The following is an 18,290-nucleotide window of genomic DNA, read 5'->3' as shown; positions in this document are numbered from 1 at the left end:
TTTCTTCCCTTCTTCCTTCATTCCTGCTTACATCCTTTCTTTTTTTGTTTGTTTGTTTCTTTTCTTCCTTTCTTCCTTTTTCTTCCTTTCCCTTTCTTCCCTTCTTTTCTTCCCTTCCTTTTTCCCCTTTCTTTAATTCCTTCCTTTTTTGTTTGTTTGTCTCTTTCCTTCCTTTTTTGTTTGTTTGTCTGTTTTCTTCCTTTCTTTTTTGTTTTTGTTTGTTTTTGTTCCTTTCTTTTTGTTTCCTTCCTTTTTTCCTTCATTCCTACTTACATCCTTTCTTTTTTTCTTTGTTTGTTTCTTATCTTCCTTTCTTTCTTCCCTTTGTCCTTCCTTTCTTCCTTCCTTCTTTCTTTTTTCTTCCTTCCTTTGTTGTTTGTTTGTTTGTTTCTTCCTTCCTTCTTTCTTTCTTCCTTCCTTTTTCGTTTCTTCCTTCCTTCCTTCCTTCCTTCCTTCCTTCCTTCCCTCCTTCCTTCCTTCCTTCCTTCCTTCCTTCCTTCCTTCCTTCCTTCCTTCCTTCCTCCCTCCCTCCCTCCCTTCCTCCCTCCCGTCTTTAATCTGATTATCATAGATTGTAACTGTTATCATGTCTGACCTGTTTTAATGGAGTCAGATGAACATGTTGTGTTATTTTGACCTTAGGAAAGGTTACTCTCCTGTTTTTTGATTATTTATTTCTCTCTGAGGGTTTAGGCAGATTGTCAGTTTTCAGTCATTACAGTGATTATGGAAAAGAGCTTGGAGGGAAGGAGCTTAGCATAAAGACTTGAGGCGAGCGTGCTAGCCTGCGTCTGACATTAAGTTCAAGGTTTATCAGTAAACGAACAGAGAAGTGAACGGAGGACTGGATTTACTCTCTTAACCTTAGAGGAACTTTGTGACCTTGCTGAGTGCTTCTTTCACAGAGAGACAGCGAACACACGATGAAGCCTAAACTTTTGTAAGCTAGGAATTACTAATACCAAATTACTTCTCCCAAAAACTCAAAGTGCTGTGCTGCTTGTGTGCACATAAAACAAATGAGTCGTGGGCGTTATTTACTGAACTAAGGAGAAGCTTCTCTACCTTTTGTTACCTTTTGTCTGCGCTCGCTGTTTGCTCCTGTTCCCGGTGTTATCACAAAGCAAAGCTAATCATCGCTCCGGTGAGAGCTCCACACTTACACACAGACTCCAGAGTTTCATCTTTGTCCCTAAAAACCTGAGATAATAAAGCAGCTTTCAGTCTGATGTGATCGTATTTTTGTCTCTGATGCTGTTAATGTTTATTCACTTACATAAAACACACAAGTTAACTTTCCAGCGCTCTCCATGGTGCTGAACTCAACCCGATCACAGTGCTACGTTCCCTCCTCCTCCTTCCTACCATATTTATAATGTTTACCCATATCTTTGCAATGTTTGAATCATAAAGCTTGGTATTGGTGGATGTTTGCTATACTGTATCTCTTAACATGGTCTACATTAACCAATATATTCAGCCCCAGTGTTTTGCTGACAGCAGGTATTATCAGAAGGGTCGTGAAAACGTTTCAAACAATTGTTTTGTTGCTGTTTTGCATTTATTGTTCTGTCGAGGCTCCATCTAAAGATTTATTCCTCTATTTCTTTTCTTTTGCTTCTCAGTATCCTCGGCATGCATCTGTTTGGATGTAAGTTTGGCTCTGAAAGGGATGGAGACACTCTCCCAGACAGGAAAAACTTTGATTCCCTCCTTTGGGCCATAGTGACGGTCTTCCAGGTGAGCATGACTCTCTTTTCTTCCTCCCCCTGCTTTATTAAATATTCAGATTTCACCGGGTTATGGATAGATTAGCTGTACTTTATATCTAACGTCACAGTGTGTTGAGATTGTATCGATGCAGCAGCACTGTTGCCTCCAGGTATGCAAGCTCATCTACCATCTGTAAGCTTGAACTTCCTGTGTGATCAAACCGTACAGCTGAAGTCCCCTGAAGCTGCTAACTTCACATCCTCCTGCCTCACTGGGCTTGGTTTGGAGTTGTCCCCTTTTTAGGCGGAGAAAACAATTTCCTCCAGAATAAATAAATTATATCAAAGTCAGGCCTCTATCTATCTTTCTCATCTTCTTCCACAGATCCAATTTTCTAAGCATTTCAGAAAGCAGGTACAAGTCTTACATTAGGTCATCTCGCATTAGTGAATCCTCTGCAGCGTTTAACTCTTAACTCTACATGTTGTATCATCTTTATCTCTCACACTGTGGTAAACATTTAGAATTCAGTAAATCAGCTTATTATGGATGGTGTTTAGTGTCAGAACTATGGATCACTGTTTGTAAAGTGCACACTGAAGATAACATCAACAATTTTCCACATTTAGCACTTAAATCTCTTAAAGGTGACATATTACGCTCTTTTTCATCAAAATGTATTGGACTAAGAGGTCCCCAAAACATGTCTTTAAAGTTTATGCTCAAAAAATACACTTTGATAACAGATTTTTGTCTGCCTGTAAAACCCACTTTTTCAGCCCTGCTCAGAACAGGCTGTTTTCTGCCTGTACCTTTAAATGAGAATGAGCTCTCTGACCACGCCCCCTCAGGAAGTGGATGTGCCCTCGGCTCTCCGGCACGTTGATCTAATGTTTACATGTTGGCTGAATATACACGGCTGCTCACAGACCCGCGTTACTTCAACCCTCTGAATCTGATCCAGAATCTGATCCTGACGGAGAGGCGCCTGTAGCAGGACCTTTCTGAAGGATTGGTCACAGATTTAGTGTTTCTTGTTGTTTTATTTGTCAGTATGTAGACGTGTGTCTTGGTACACAGCTACGAACATGTAGCTATGTGGCTATGCTAACTAGCACTAGCACTTTTCCATGAAAAATCAAAATCCTCCACTAGATCTTCAAATCTGCAGACGTGGGGAGTAAAACCGACCTTTGTGTTTATTAAGACAGCCTACAACTAGCATGACTCCCTCCTAAGCTCCTTGTTAGCACACGTGTGTGCAGGTAATGAAAAACAGAGGAGGGGTTGAGTTGTATTTTATACAGTCTATGGGCTGAACAAGCTCCGAGCTCTGACTTCAGTTACAGACTGGATATTGTTGTTACGTAACAAAAACACTGAAGTCTGAAACGGCTCGTTTCAGACACATTTACAGAAAGGTGGAGAAATCAGAACAGGGGCAGAATGGATTTTTAATATTTTCGGGGGGTTTGTAGACATGCCAGGGACACATATTTCAGGTAGAGAACCATTAAAAAGTCGATTTGCATGATATGTCACCTTTAAAAATGTAGGGAAAATTTTTGAAAGTCACTTATTTTATCACATTAACGGGAATTTGATTTAATTTTGTTGTAAAAAAATATATGTAAGGTAAAATCACTGTTAAATCCAAATGCTAAATATAGATCTAAGTAGTAAATGTTGAATCTCAATGTTGATTGTTAAATCTAGATATTACTTGTTATATTAAATTTTAAATCTAAATGTTAATTTTTAAATCTAAATGTTATATGTTTAATCTAAATGTTAAATGTCGAATCTAAATGTTTCATGTTGAATCTAGATGGTAAATGTTGAATCTAAATGTTTCATCTTGAATCTAGATGGTAAATGTTGAATCTAAATGTTTCATGTTGAATCTAGATGTTAAATGTTGAATCTGCAATCCTAAATATTTAGTTAATATGCAAAGTGACGCTGCCGCTTAGCCAAAATACCAAAATAAAAGCTTCATAAAGCGTTTTATGACAGACTTAGCAATAGCAACTTAGCTTGTCCGTACCATAGACTGGGTCAGTCCTGACTGAATGTTATGAAACCTCTTTTTGGCCTCCTAAACTCCCTTTAAAACACATAAGTTGCGCATAATGGACGGCGGGCAGTCAGGCTTGTAAAGGCTAGGAGTCAGAACTGACAGACTATGGTCTGGATACCTTAATCACTTTCTGAGACTTTTATTTTGGCATTTCTGCTTGGTAGCAGTGTGAATTTAAGATAAGATAAGATAAGATAAGATAAGATACTCCTTTATTCGTTCCACAACTGGGAACTTTATGGAGTTACAGCAGCAAACAAAAAAGTGTACAAACAAGAATTTCAACAAGATATATATATAGAAAAGAAATGTCCATCAGAGAAGACAGCTTGGCCATAATCCTCCTGTCAGCCACCACCTCCACAGGGTCCAGGACTGAGCTGGCCCTCTTCACCAGTTAGTTCAATCTTGCTCTCCTGTATCCTGTCCGCCCACAGCAGGTGAAATCCTTCCAATGTGGCGTTCGTGTCCGGTGTTAGCTCTGTTAGCATGATGCTACTCTGCCAGTATTCCCTTTGGTGCTGGGTTAGCTCGTCCACCTTATCGTAGATAGATCTTACATTCCCCATAACGGTGGGTGGAAGGACAGGTCCATGTCGTCTTTTATAGCTTGCACCTCAGTACCAGCACGTCATCCGTGCCTCCTTCTCCGTTTAGCATCAACATGCTACAGGCTGCTAACAGCTGATCTTGTATGTAAACAATGTTACCATGGTACCAATTTAGATTTAACATTTAACATTTAGATATATCGTTGAACATTTACATTTAACATTTAACATTTAGATGTAACGTTGAACATTTACATTTAACATTTAACATTTACATTTAACAATCAACATTTAAATTTAACATGTAACATTTTGATATATCGTTGAACATTTAGATTTAACATTTAGATGTAACGTTGAACATTAAGATTTAACATTTAACATTTACATTTAACAATCAACATTTACAGTTAACATTTACATTTAACATTTAGATTTGTATTTAGCATTAAGCAATTTGATTAAACAGTGATTTTAACTTAAGTGTATTTGTCACGACAAAAATAAAATCAACAAGCTCTAAATGTGATAAAAAAAAATTGACTTTTCAAAATTCACACAGTTTTTTTTTACATTTTGGAGCTAAATGTGGAGACATGCTGCTGTTATTTTCAGTGTGCACAACTTTACAAACGACGCCTCAGAACATCCTGCTGTAGTAAACATACTGACATGTTCTTACTTTTCCATTCCCCTGATGTCAATTTGTGCACTCACTGAAACTTCTCTATGTGTTAGCTTTATCTAGCATATTTTTAAAAACAGTTATCTACTTTAAATTATCTTCATCAACACACAACCTTTGAAATATCACAGAACCCTGAGTTGGCTAAACTTCTACCCAGAGCAGAGCTTGGTTGTGTTTACTCCACATTTTGAGTCTTGCATATTTGAATAACACATTATATTCAACATAGTGTCTCAAAAATAGCAGCAGGGAAGCAGGTAGCTCTGTTAATTGGATATGTGCTCCATATACAGAAGATGTTCTTTTGTTTGTTTCCTTTTCTTCAAGAGCCAATGAGAATATTTTTAAGTTTCGTGGGTTTATCTGACACATAAACACATCAAGCACATCCACTGTATATGTTTTAATGTGTGGAAGTCTCACCCAGATACTACCAGTGCTTAGGGAAGCTGAATGGAAGCTCCCTACCCACCATACAGAGCTTTGTACTTCACTCAGGAGTGAATATTTGGTGCTGCAATATTAAAAAGTAAACCAGAGACTTTTCAACCAACTTGTGGAGCTTATGTTCCTTTTAAAGTAGCATCAAATAAAGATCAAGGACCCACAGTTTTTTAAAACTTACTGAGATTTGAAGCAGTGAAGTTTCCTCTGTTCAGCCCTTCAGACAGCGTATGGAGCATGAGCGTCTGAGAGAAGCTTTGAACAGCTTTCAAAGACGATGAGGATCAGCAACAAGTCAACCTGCAAACAAACACTGTTTACCCTCACAGAAACATCAGAACATGATTTACCTTTTCTCATAAACACCTGTCCTCTGCTCTCCTCAAGATTCTAACACAGGAGGATTGGAACAAGGTACTTTACAATGGCATGGCCTCCACCACTCCTGTAGCTGCCCTATACTTCATTGCCCTCATGACCTTTGGCAACTACGTCCTCTTCAACTTGCTGGTGGCCATATTGGTTGAAGGTTTCCAGGCAGAGGTATAGTGCTGGCTGATCACATATGTACAATCATATCTACTAACAGTTGAAATGAACACTGTAATATTTCTGTCTGAACGTCAGTCTTAAAATCTTCTTTTTCTAAAGCCTCTTTTTTAACCACAGGACCTATTAGTGAGTACCTGGCTTCCTTTAAAGGGGAAAGTATAGTTTTTATATTCTGAACATTTTGCTGCTGAATTTTTGTTTTTATTTAGAAAAAGAGGCTTTAAGACTGAAACATTAGACTAAATGACTCCATAAGGTTCTTTTTTCAGTCCAGGCCCCCATAAGCATAATGGATGGATGCTGGTGCCCACACATAGGCTACATAACAAATGCAGAAACCCTGCAGGCATTAACCTGTACCTTTTCCTTGTACTCTCTGCAGTGGGTGAAGATATGAGAGCACACTAGTTGCAGTGTTTTTCCTCTCCTCTTCATCTTCATCTCTCTGTCAGCCTCTTGTCCTCCCACTCTTTCCCACTATCTCAGCAGTCGTCCTCGTTATTGCTATGCTTATTTTTACCAATGCAGTCATGTCATAAAGTACATCAGAAGAAAACTACGTCTCCCAGACGAGACTGTGAGACGACAACGTCTCCTGTTTCAACAACCTGACGCTCATCTCACACAGATGTCACTCTGAAGATTGACGTAAATCACTGAACTTCTCTTCTTTGTTAAATCTAAATATTAAAAGTTAAATATCCATTTTAAATCTAAATCTAAATGTTAAATCTAATAGTTGAATGTTAGATCTAAATGTTAAATGTTAAATCTAAAAGTTGAATGTAAAATCCACATGTGAAATCTAAATGTTAAATATAAAAGTTGAATGTTAAATCTAAATGACAAATGTTAAATATAAAAGTTGAATGTTAAATATAAAAGTTAAATGTTAAATCTAAAAGTTGAATGTTAAATCTAAATGTAAATCTAAAAGTCGAATGTTAAATCTAAATATTAAATCTATATGTTAAATCTAAATGTTAAATATAAATGTTAAATATGAATGTTAAATGTTAAATCTCAATGTTAATTCTACAAGTTAAATGTTAAATCTAAAAGTTTAATGTTAAATCTAAAAGTTTAATGTTAAATCTAAAAGTTTAATGTTAAATATAAAAGTTAAATGTTAAATCTTAAAGTTGAATGTTAAATCTAAATGTAAATCTAAAAGTCAAATGTTAAATCTAAAAGTCAAATGTTAAATCTAAATGTTAAATCTAAATGTTAAATATGAATGTTAAATGTTAAATCTCAATGTTAATTCTAAAAGTTAAATGTTAAATCTAAATGACAAATGTTGAATCTAAAAGTTTAATGTTAAATATAAAAGTTAAATGTTAAATCTTAAAGTTGAATGTTAAATCTAAATGTAAATCTAAAAGTCAAATGTTAAATCTAAAAGTCAAATGTTAAATCTAAAAGTCAAATGTTAAATCTAAATGTTAAATCTAAATGTTAAATTTTAAATATGAATTTTGAATCCTATACCTAAATGTTAAATCTAAAAGTTAAATCTATATGTTAAATCTAAATGTCAAATATGAATGTTAAATGTTAAATCTCAATGTTAAATCTAAAAGTTAAATGTTAAATCTAAAAATTGAATGTTAAAACTAAATGTTAAATTTTAATCTACATGTTAAATTTAAATCTTAAAGTTAAAAATAAAAGTTGAATGTTTAATATAAATGTTAAAAATAAATTTTGAATGTTAAATCTAAATGTTAAAAATACATTTTGAATGTTAAATCTAAATGTTAAATATGAATTTTAAATGTAACAGTTGAATGTTAAATCTAAATGTTAAATCCAAATGTTAAATCTAAATCTAAGTTAAAAATAAAAGTTGATTGTTTAATATAAATGTTAAATAAAAATGTTGAATGTTAAATCTTAATGTTAAATTTTAATCTAAATGTTAGATATGAATTTTAAATGTTAAATCTAAAAGTTGAATGTTAAATCTAAATGTTAAATCTAAGTGTTACATCTGAATGTTAAATGTTAAATCTCAATGTTTAAACCTAAATGTAAATTTTAAATGTTAAATCTAAAAGTTGAATGTTAAATCTTAATGTTAACTGTTAAATCTAAATGTTAAATATGAATTTTAAATCCTAAATCTAAATGTTAAATGTTAAATTTAAAATTTAAAAGTTGAGTGTTAAATCTAGCCTAAATGTTAAATGTTAAATCCAAATGTTAAATTTAAATGTTAAATGACAAATCTAATTGTTAAATGTTGCTCTGCAATCCTAAATATTTTGCTAATACGCAAATTCACCCTGCCACCCATTGGAAGTACCAAAATAAAAGCCTCATAAAGTGAACAGATATCCTGACTGTAGTCTGTCAGTACTGACTCCTGCAGGTTACTACATAGTTACTGTGAGGAAGAAAGGAGCGATGCACAGCAGAGGAGGTGAAGGAGGTGAATGTCATCTTTGTAAGAGACAGCTGCTGAATGTGTTCCAGTCTAAATTGAGCACAAAAGATAAAAGTTATTGAGCAACCTCTCAGTCCATTCTAATTCTACAGCACTTTATTTGAGAGAGATAGAGTTACTGCGAGTAATGAAGAGAGTGAGAGGAGATGGAGAGAGTATTCAGCCCATCTCTACCTCTGCTTGTCTTCCTCTCTCCCTCCATCGGTGAAGGGAAGCAGCTCCTTTGCTTTGATCTCTGATGGTCTGTGGCTCTTTGGATGGGGGGAAAGAGAATAGATGGAGGGTGGGATGACAGCTTCATATAAAATGAATTAATTGGAATGGGTTTATGCTGCTATTGAGCTTAAGTAGTGAATGAAACAGGTAGGAGGTGGGAGACATTGACCAAAGCTGCTTAAGATGAAGGTTTTACATGAAGGCTGAACATTAACACGTTTCTGTGGACGGCTTTGAGTCCAAACATAAAGGAAGGTGAAGCTAAGAATCACTTTATCTTCTTTTTGGTTGAATTTTAATCAGAAGAAAACTAGTGTAGGATCTGTTTTCTCTTAATTGAGACGTGTTCAGAAAGAAAGAAAACAAGGATATTATGCCATTTTGGTATCTTGTCATGTTTTGCCAATTTGAATACTCATTTTTGGATCTCTGCAGGAAGACTGTCAAAAGTAGCCAGTAACCCCTATGGTGCAATGTGGAACGAATACGACACTAGCAACTAAGACACAAACGAGCTTCTGCAGTTTGTTAACTTGCAGAAATACAACAAAAAGAAAGTGTTTAACTCTGGAAGAACCCTCGGAAGGCAAACAGGCAAAGCAGTAACTGTACTGCCAATCAATGAAGTTTACATTACAGCAACCAACCAAAATCTGAATATAGCAGATCATGAGTCAGTAAAAGCTACAGATATTTCCCTTAGTGTGAAGGAAAGTGACAAAGAAAATATCAATCAATCTTTATTTATAAAGCACCAAATCCCAACAAATGTTCTCCTCAGACTATGTTCTATTATCATCAAAGACCCAACATCAAGACAGGACCAGATCCAGTCTCATCTTACAGACAGGACTCAGTCTGATCTCATCTTAATCCACCATGAGCAGAGCACTTTGCAGCATTTAGCAAGTTACAGTGGCAAGGACAAACTTCCTTTAACAGGCAGAAACCTCCAGCAGGACCAGACTCATGTTAGACACACATCTGCTGAGACTGTGTTGGAGAGAGGGATAGAGGGAGATGAAGAGAGAGATAGATGATAGTGGTGAGAGGGATAGTAGTAGTTGTAGCAGCTGGAGTCTGGCAGGTCCACAGCAGCAGAGATCCAGAGGAACCTAAAACAGTTAAACTTTTGGACATCACACATCTGCTGAGACCGTGATGGAGAGAGGGATAGAGGGAGATGAAGAGAGAGAGAGATGATAGTGGGGAGATGGATAGTAGTAGTTGTAGCAGCTAGAGTCTGGCACGTCCACAGCAGCAGAGATCCAGAGGAACCTACGAGACAAGGGAGCTCAGGGACTCCAGAAAGGTCTATGGTTAGGAACTTTAATGGGACAGGGAGAGTTAAAGTAAGAGACAGACAGAGAGAGGAGAGAGAGGGAAAGACAGGATCCCAGAGTCTCAGTCTAAGCCTATAGCAGCATAACTAAGAGCTGGTCCAAGCCTGATCCAGCTCTAACTATAAGCTTTATCAAAAAGGAAAGTTTGAAGCCTACTCTTAAAAGTAGAGAGGGTGTCTGCCTCCCGGACCCTGACTGGTAGGTGATTCCAAAGGAGAGGTGCCTGATAACTGAAGGCTCTACCTCCCATACTACTTTTAGAGACTTAAGGTACGATGAGCAGGCCTGAGTCCTAAAATATGAGTCACAATGAGGTTAATGGGTGATGGTGTTTGACACTGTGAAGAGGCAGAGTGTGTGTATGTCTTCCACTGTAACATCCAATCAGATCACTTCCTGTGAACAGAGATTGAACAAAAATGCATCCAAATGTTTAATGCGTCTTGACATTGTTTACCTTCTATATTTGTTAAACGCTATGGGAAGAAACTCTTCAAAAGGTGAAGATATACACACACACACACACACACACACACACACACACACACACACACACACACACACACACAGCACGACATGTTGAAACCCCTCAGGTCTTTTAGCTCCTGTTCTATCCTCCCCCTTTGTATCTGTAGCTGTCGGCTCCATTCTCCCTCTCCCTTTTTTCAACTTAACATCCTTTTTCTGCAAACACCAAGTTTATTTTTAGGCGACCAAACTTTCCTTGCGTCAGGGTTGCCAGGAAACGGGCACTTGAACGACGTGAGCCAAGTCAGGAGAGATACGTGGCTGCGGAGCCGAGACACACGAGTCCACGCACAAAAAAAGATGTGTTACCTAATGTTTTTATTGCTTTGAGCATGCAGGCAAAGGGGAAATCTTCTTATGGAGGTATTTTCCCCCATCCTTTAATCTGTTTTTATCACCCTCTATCATCCTCCTCACCTCGTCATACCATGTCTTTTATTATCAGCCATTTCTCTCAGTGTGTGTGTGTGTGTGTGTGTGTGTGTCAGTGAGGGTGTGATCCAGTGCAGAGAGTGCAATTAGACTGATCTTTGTCTTTAAGGGGGCTGACTAACAGAGATGTTTCTCTTCTTTGTAGCACACATTGACACACTTCACACACACACACTCACTCAGTTTGAAAGCTACTTGACAAGTCGGCTGCAAAGGAATGCTACCATCCTGAGCACAACGTGTCCTGATGCATAGCTGAAACTGCAGTGTCATTAAATTTATGTGTGGAGAACCATTTTCATTACTGCTGTCTGAACCAACGATTTCCATACTATAAATGAATGGACCAACTGAAAGGTAAACATGGCTGTGCTCTTCACTCTGCTCTTTGCTGTCCTGACTTCCCATGCTTTCGACATGTGCAGCACTGACTGCACACTGTGATCCGGGACAGTTGCTTTGATATGCTCTGTTGCATGGTGAAGTCGAGATGTTACCTCAGGCTGAACCACCTTTAACCGTGTCCTTCTGCTCTTGTCTACTGCGATGGTTCCACCTCTCACCTCTCTGTGCATATTTTCCCGCCTCCCTCTCCTGTCCGGCTGCACCTCACACTTCCACTATAGGAAGTGGCCAAGCGGGAGGATTTGCATGCCCAGCTGAGCCTGATTCAGCTGCCTGTAGAGTCAGGGGTATGTAAAGCACTGCAGCCCTCCCTCCCCCTCACCCATTTAATCGCCTTATCGCCCTCCTTCTACCTCTCCTCTGCCCGCCCTCCCTCCCCACCTGTTCTCCTCACCCTTCTGTATCGAGGCTTTGCAGATATGTGTCACATCTCTTTACAGTCGCAAAACATACAGTACTAACAAGATAGTCAATCAATCTTTATTTGCGCCAAATCACAAAAAACAAGACCTAACACCCTCAGAGACCCAACACCAAGACAGGGTAAGACTCAGTCTGACCCCACCTTAATCCACCATGAGAATTGCACCTCACAGTATTTAGCTAGTTACAGTGGAGAGGAAAAACTTCCTTTAACAGGCAGAAACCTCGAGCAGAACCAGACTCATGTTAGCCATCTGCCACGACATAGTTGGGTCTGGAAAGAGGGATAGAGGAGAATAAGAGAGAGAGGGAGCGGTGATAGTGATGAGACGAGTAGAAGTAGCAGTTGCAGGTGGAGTCCAGCACATCCGTATCAGCTGGAGTCTGGAATGTCCACAGCAGGGGGACGTCTACGTCAGCTCAGAGGAACCTACGAGACAAGGGAGCTCAGGGACTCCAGAAAGGTCTATGGTTAGTAACTTTAATGGGACAGGCAGAGTTAAAGTAAGTGATGAGGGGGTTGGGGGGAAGGGGGTGAGATAGGATAGGAAAGTTTGAAGCCTACTCTTAAAAGTAGAGAGGGTGTCTGCCTCCCGGACCCTGACTGGTAGATGCTTCCAAAGGAGAAGGGCCTGAGAACTGAATCAATCAGTTCAGGGTATACAGATGTGATTAACATACACGTCTGAATCAGATCATAAATTCTTACCTCATTACAGCTCTTAGGTCTTAAAGGGCCACTGGACTAACACCATAAATATGACCCCCTGTGCTCTGTACTGGCCATTAGTAATATGAGGCCATGCAAACAGTTTCCACAGAGTCCACAGAGGTTTTGCGATCTCCTCTGGTGAACGTCCTGCTGCCAACCCAATTCAATAGAGTGCAGCAGTAGGAAGTAAAAGTCCAGTTTATTTTTTACACAGACAGCATCAGGTAGCTCACAACTGGACAATTTCCAAGGCTTGTGAATGGACTTAAAACTCTGGCAGGTGAATCATCAGTACAAAAGATGAGTAACTGTATTAGAAAATATCCTGTAGCCTTCATAAAAACAGAGTACAAGCCAAGACAGAAGTCAGCAAGCACTCCAAAGAGAGTTTGATATTCTTTGAATCCTGCCAATGGCAAGGTAAGGCTACACTTTGGAGACAACTCTCCCTACACTGAAGTATCAAACATGGGGCTGTGCTTCAAGCTCAAACAGGGAGTCTTTTACACCAAGGTGACCGCTACTGAGGATAATTGGTGTTATATATTAGTCTGATACCAACCAGAAGGTATTAGTATCAATTAATCATCATCATCAATCAAGCTTTATTTATATAGCACCTTTCATACAAGTCGAATGCAACCCAAAGAGCTTTACAGAGACTGAAAACAAGAAAGAAGCAGAAAGAAGATAATGATAAGACATATTAAAAAAACTAAAATGGATTTTGAAATAGAGACTAATGCACACCAGCAACAATAAAATATTTGTAATTAAAATAAGTTAAAGCATCAAATCAATATTAAGAATATAGATAGTTAAAATAATTAAATTAAAAAGGGTAAGGATAAGACTTAAAAATAAAATTAAGGTTAAAAATGTCAATAAAACTGAGTAGATAAATTAAAAATAAATGAATAAATAAATAGAAATAAAATAAACAGTTACAATTGATAGAATAATAATTTTAAAAAAAACATTAAAATCAATATAATAGTAAAAAATAAATAATAAATCTGTTAAACCCTGCATAAAAGTCAGACTGAATAAATACATTTTTAGTTTCTGTTTAAAAATTAGCCTAGTTATCTGTCTGCTAGTGTGATAGATGGTTAACCAAGCTTATAGAGAGTTGCTGTGGTCCAGGATTCACCTCAAACATCCATGATTATCAGGCCTGCTGTCATAAAGTACACAAAGAAAAGCTTGAGCCTGTTACAGTCAACCTTCATGTGGGCGTTCACATCAGTCCCTCCCTGCCTGTGTCAATGTCCATGTAGGAGTTACTGACACAAACGTTTCTTGGATGGAGCTTTAATGTAATAGTTCAATTTGTGCTTAAATTCAATTATCTGAGTGCACTAAGGCAAATGAGCCACCGCAGAATGTTTGTTTACATTGTGTTAACCAAAATGAGAACATTCAACATGGCTGCCAGAGAATGTGCCGCATCATCTGAAAGTCCTCTCCTCTGCATCCTGCATGATCCCCCTCGCTGTGAAACTCTAACCTGGGCCATGCCTGACTGTCAAGCAGAGACAACAAAGAGCTTCAACACTTTCTTCACTTTGCTGTTTGTTTATTTTCTTGTCATATTTTAAAAGCAGACTCCACATTAAACCCTGGGTGGTACCCACTACCAGCCCAACGGCCCTTTAGTGGACTCCTTTATTTATTTCCTGGCTCTGGGCCGGGTGTGAAAGCTGCACCGGCGCTGCCAAAGGTCACCATCTTTCAGTCTCTTTTATCTGGCTGGAGGTTCTGGAAGTTGGATCTGAAGTAGGAGGGAGGGGGACCAGTTAGACTGGAATGATGTATTCTATACAGCCAGTTGGATCCAGCCAGACTAGAGGTTGAAAACTAATAAAGGAGGAGCAGCTCTGTTTGTGTAACTCCGAAGGCAAAGCTCCTGAAAAAAACATGACGGCCTCGTCTCTGAATCCTTAAATTTTAGAACTCATCCAGAACTTTTTCAAGGGCCAAATGTTTTGAGTTGTTATTTTCTTTCCTTGAATGCAGCAGCTCATGGGGGTCCAAGCTTGAAATCAGGTTTTGAGTGGGGTCTGCTTGCTCGTTCTAATGGTTTAACCTGATGTTGTGGTTTTATTCCTTTTTTTAACTGACTGCACACTGACTGTATACTCTGCACATTATATTTACTGCCTTGTGAAGGTCCAGGGCTGCTCTGCAAGAAAACAATGATGACATTTAATCAATATTTAGAAAACTTATTTGACATAAAAAAATAAAAAAGAATGAATCATTACTGTTCTAAAGTTGGGCTCAGATTTACCACAGTACAAATTTTAAAGCTACTGTGAGGATTTTTTTTATGGTTATGAAACAGACTGAAATGAACACAAATGCTTCTTTATGAAACCAAAGAACATAAACAAGACCTTTAGCGTCAAGATTTAATCTTTCTGTGTGATTCTTTTATTGCCTGTATTCACTGCCGGGGGGTAGGAGTCAGGTAAGGTGATTAACAGCAGCCTCAAGAAACAACATTCACAGAGCAAATATTTGCAACGAGTGATTCATTGGACTGTTAAAAGACAGCAGGAGGAGGGCTAACAAAGATATTAGGTGTTCCACTTTGTCTGCAGAGGGCGCCAAAATCATGCAATCCAAAAAGTTCCTCACTGGAGCTTTAAAACAATTTTAGCATTTATATTTAAATCACAAAAGAAAACTCTGTTTGCACATATTTGTGCATATTTCATTATTTGCCATGCAGTTATTTATTTTGTACTTATTTTTATAAATATTTGGATCCCATTTTTTTATATATATTGTTGCATTTTTATTGTACGTATAATTAAAGCTGCTGTTGGCAATCCTGGAATAAACATCAGTTCAGGGGGAGATTTCGAATGTCAACACTACCCCTCCACACCAGATTTCCCTCTCACTACACCCCTCTTCCCCCTCTCTGCTCCTCTAAGCCCCGCCCACAAACAGATCGTAGTGCACGCCCAATCAGGACGATGTAGGAGGACCAATCAGGAGAGTGGCTCTGATTGGTCAGAGCCGACGGGAGCGATTGGAATTTATAGATTGCTGTATAAAGAGACAGAGGAAAACAGAGAGATCTCACCATAATCTCAAAATACTTCATTCATTGATGGCTGTTGTGACTTTTTTGCTAAACACAGCACAAAATGCTCCTCCGTTAAAAGAGTTTATATCACTGTGTGCAGATAATGGAAGAACAACTAGGACAGCAAATAGAGTTCAGTCAGACAACTCACGTTTAAATTGTTTATTGTAGCAGCAAATACATATTCATGTTTGGCGCCCAGGCTCCGGCCTCATCACTCCCTGCAGATAAGTTTACATGCAGACTTTGAGGAGTGATGAGCAAAACATACTCAACACCCCCGGAGCCTGCAGGTGGAAGCTGGGGAGGCGGCGGGGAAGAAGAAAATATCAGCAATGGCATGCAGCAGCAGAGGCGTTGACAGGCAGAGGGAGAGATGGGAGATTTTTCCCCAGTTTAAATAGACCGCCAATTTGAGAGGCAGAGGGCAGGATTGGATGATGGTTATGAGACTGGGACATGTGACGTGTATGGCATTGCAGCTCGAGTTGTCTGCCTGAACTCGCAGGCGTCGCTCCATGTGACTGTGTCCTTTACCACAGATCTTCTGAATTTGGCAAATCAGCCCTCTCTATTAGAGCAACAACTTCTCCAAACTCATTACGGAGTAAAATCAGAGTGCTGCAGCTCTTGATTGTGTGGTTTTGGCGCCCTCTGTGGACAAATTGGAACGTCTCGTCTCTTTTCTACCCCTAGCAGTAAAGTAATCTCCTCCTGCTGTCTTATAGCAGTCCAATGAATCACTCATTGCAGATATTTGCTCTGTAAATGTTGCTTCTTGAGGCTGCTGTTAATCGCCTTACCTGACACCTACCCCCTGGCAGTGAGCACAGGCGTTAAAATAATCACCCAGAAAGATTCAATCTTGATGTTAAAGCTCTTGTTTGTGTTTTTTGGTGTCATATGAGAATTAATTTCAGTCTGTTTCACAACCATCAAAAAACTCCTCAAAGTAGGTTTAAGCCAACATCATGGATGCTTAGATAATGGTGCTCACCTGTCGGTTCACCACGTTGTTAAATCTAAAAAATGTGTTCGTTTTAAACCTGCTAATCCCATGATATCAGCATGTGCTGTTCATTTGTTTTAAACCTTTTATCACAAATTGAATCAAGGCACAGCGTGTTGCTTTAAATGACTCAATTTACATTTTTCCATCACCTGGACTTCCGTTCATACATCCTTGTGGAAGCCATTAATGACGGTTTGCTATTACAGTGCACATATCTGATTTAATCCAAGTCTCTAATGCAGCTGTGGTAGGATACACACAAATACACAAACACAATTACCTCCTATCAACATCCACCCTCCGTCCCCTGTTACACCCTTCTGAAGGCATGTGATAGAGGTCCCCCTGTGTGCTGCTGGTGTCTATTATTGTCTGGCTATCAGCTGCAGGCCCGGTCTGGCCCATCTCCTGTTCCCACCACCGTGTCCAAATTGGGGTGGCAGAGTGTAAACAAGCTATCTAAACAACCAGGCTATTTGGGGACCTGGGATTTCCCTCGTGTCCTGCCCCCCTGCCCTCTCCCCCCCCCCCTCCCGAATATAAAAAATGAAAATCATAAAAGTTGTAGATCACGATCATGTCTGAGGCTGAGCTGGATTCATCTCATTTTCTGTCACAGATTTAAACGCTTCACCTCGGCGGCTTTGACTGCTCGACTGGGTTTCTGAATTGCGCTGTGAACTCCTGACAGACGATTCTCACTGAACATATTTCTGTCAGCTTGAGCTTTTGACTGAATCAACCAGAGTCGTGCCATTAATGCAACTCAGTCCTGACCTGCTGGTGCATCTGGTATTTAAGCATATTAAAAATACTCCTGCAGAAATGTTACCACAGGTCAACTTCCAAACACACCGCCTGCTCTGAAGTGTGGTGTAAGCTAGCTGCAATGTTTATGGCCGTTGTGTACCTGTGTCTTTCCTCTGCAGCTCAAAATAGAGACCCTCTGGCTAATCTAAACCCACAATGGGAACTTTCTATCAGTCTCTCCTTTGTTGTGAGTTTCTGAATCAATGCCAGGATAATAGTCGAGCTCCTCACCTCACATTACATCTGCACACACTCTTTGTGTTGCTCAGATGAGCCACAGTTTAACAGCTCTTATTTTGGAGAAGCACAATTCTCATTTTATTGAAGATTCAGGGTTCGGGTCGGTTTTTCCTCAATGTCTGAACTTCTGATCTACATTCAGCCCTAATGGCTCTGTCACACCTTGACGTTTTAGCCAGTGTTTTCCCCACGTATCAAAATGCCTCTAAAATGCTGACATACAGTGATGTTTTTTCCAATGTTGGGCGTATACATAACATCATAACTTATGCCCAACTATAGTCCACTTGTGCAAAGCATGCGGCAGAGTAATAATGCTGACAAAGTGTATAAAAAGTCTGCTGCTGGTTAATGACGATGTATACGTGTTGAAATGAGAGGCTCTTCAGGTGTGTGTTATTAAAAACTCTGCAGTCTCTCTTTGTAAGAACATGATGAGCCGTGGAGAGTGTCAGAGGAGTGAAACCAGCAGGAACACAGCCTCTGCTCTTTACAACAAGTTACACTTATTGACTGCAGTGCTTTCAAAAACGTCACATTTTGAACTTCATTGAATTCAACAACAGCAGCTTTATCGTTGAACACCAGCAGA

General features: G+C 38.9%; 1 protein-coding gene across 1 annotated transcript in view; it reads left to right on the top strand.

Annotated features, from left to right (window-relative positions):
- Positions 1-18,290, top strand: part of cacna1g (calcium channel, voltage-dependent, T type, alpha 1G subunit) — a 436,435-nt gene that overhangs the window by 289,461 nt on the left and 128,684 nt on the right. The window contains exons 12-14 of the mRNA XM_034708799.1: positions 1,626-1,740; positions 5,864-6,019; positions 11,623-11,688. Of these exons, the coding sequence (XP_034564690.1) occupies positions 1,626-1,740; positions 5,864-6,019; positions 11,623-11,688 (337 nt within the window). The remainder of the gene's footprint in view (positions 1-1,625; positions 1,741-5,863; positions 6,020-11,622; positions 11,689-18,290) is intronic.

This window comes from Notolabrus celidotus, chromosome 18 (assembly GCF_009762535.1).
Source record: "Notolabrus celidotus isolate fNotCel1 chromosome 18, fNotCel1.pri, whole genome shotgun sequence".
Classification (NCBI taxonomy): domain Eukaryota; kingdom Metazoa; phylum Chordata; class Actinopteri; order Labriformes; family Labridae; genus Notolabrus; species Notolabrus celidotus.
The sequence above is the reverse complement of the archived record's forward strand: the minus strand, read 5'-3'. Positions and strand labels throughout refer to the sequence as shown.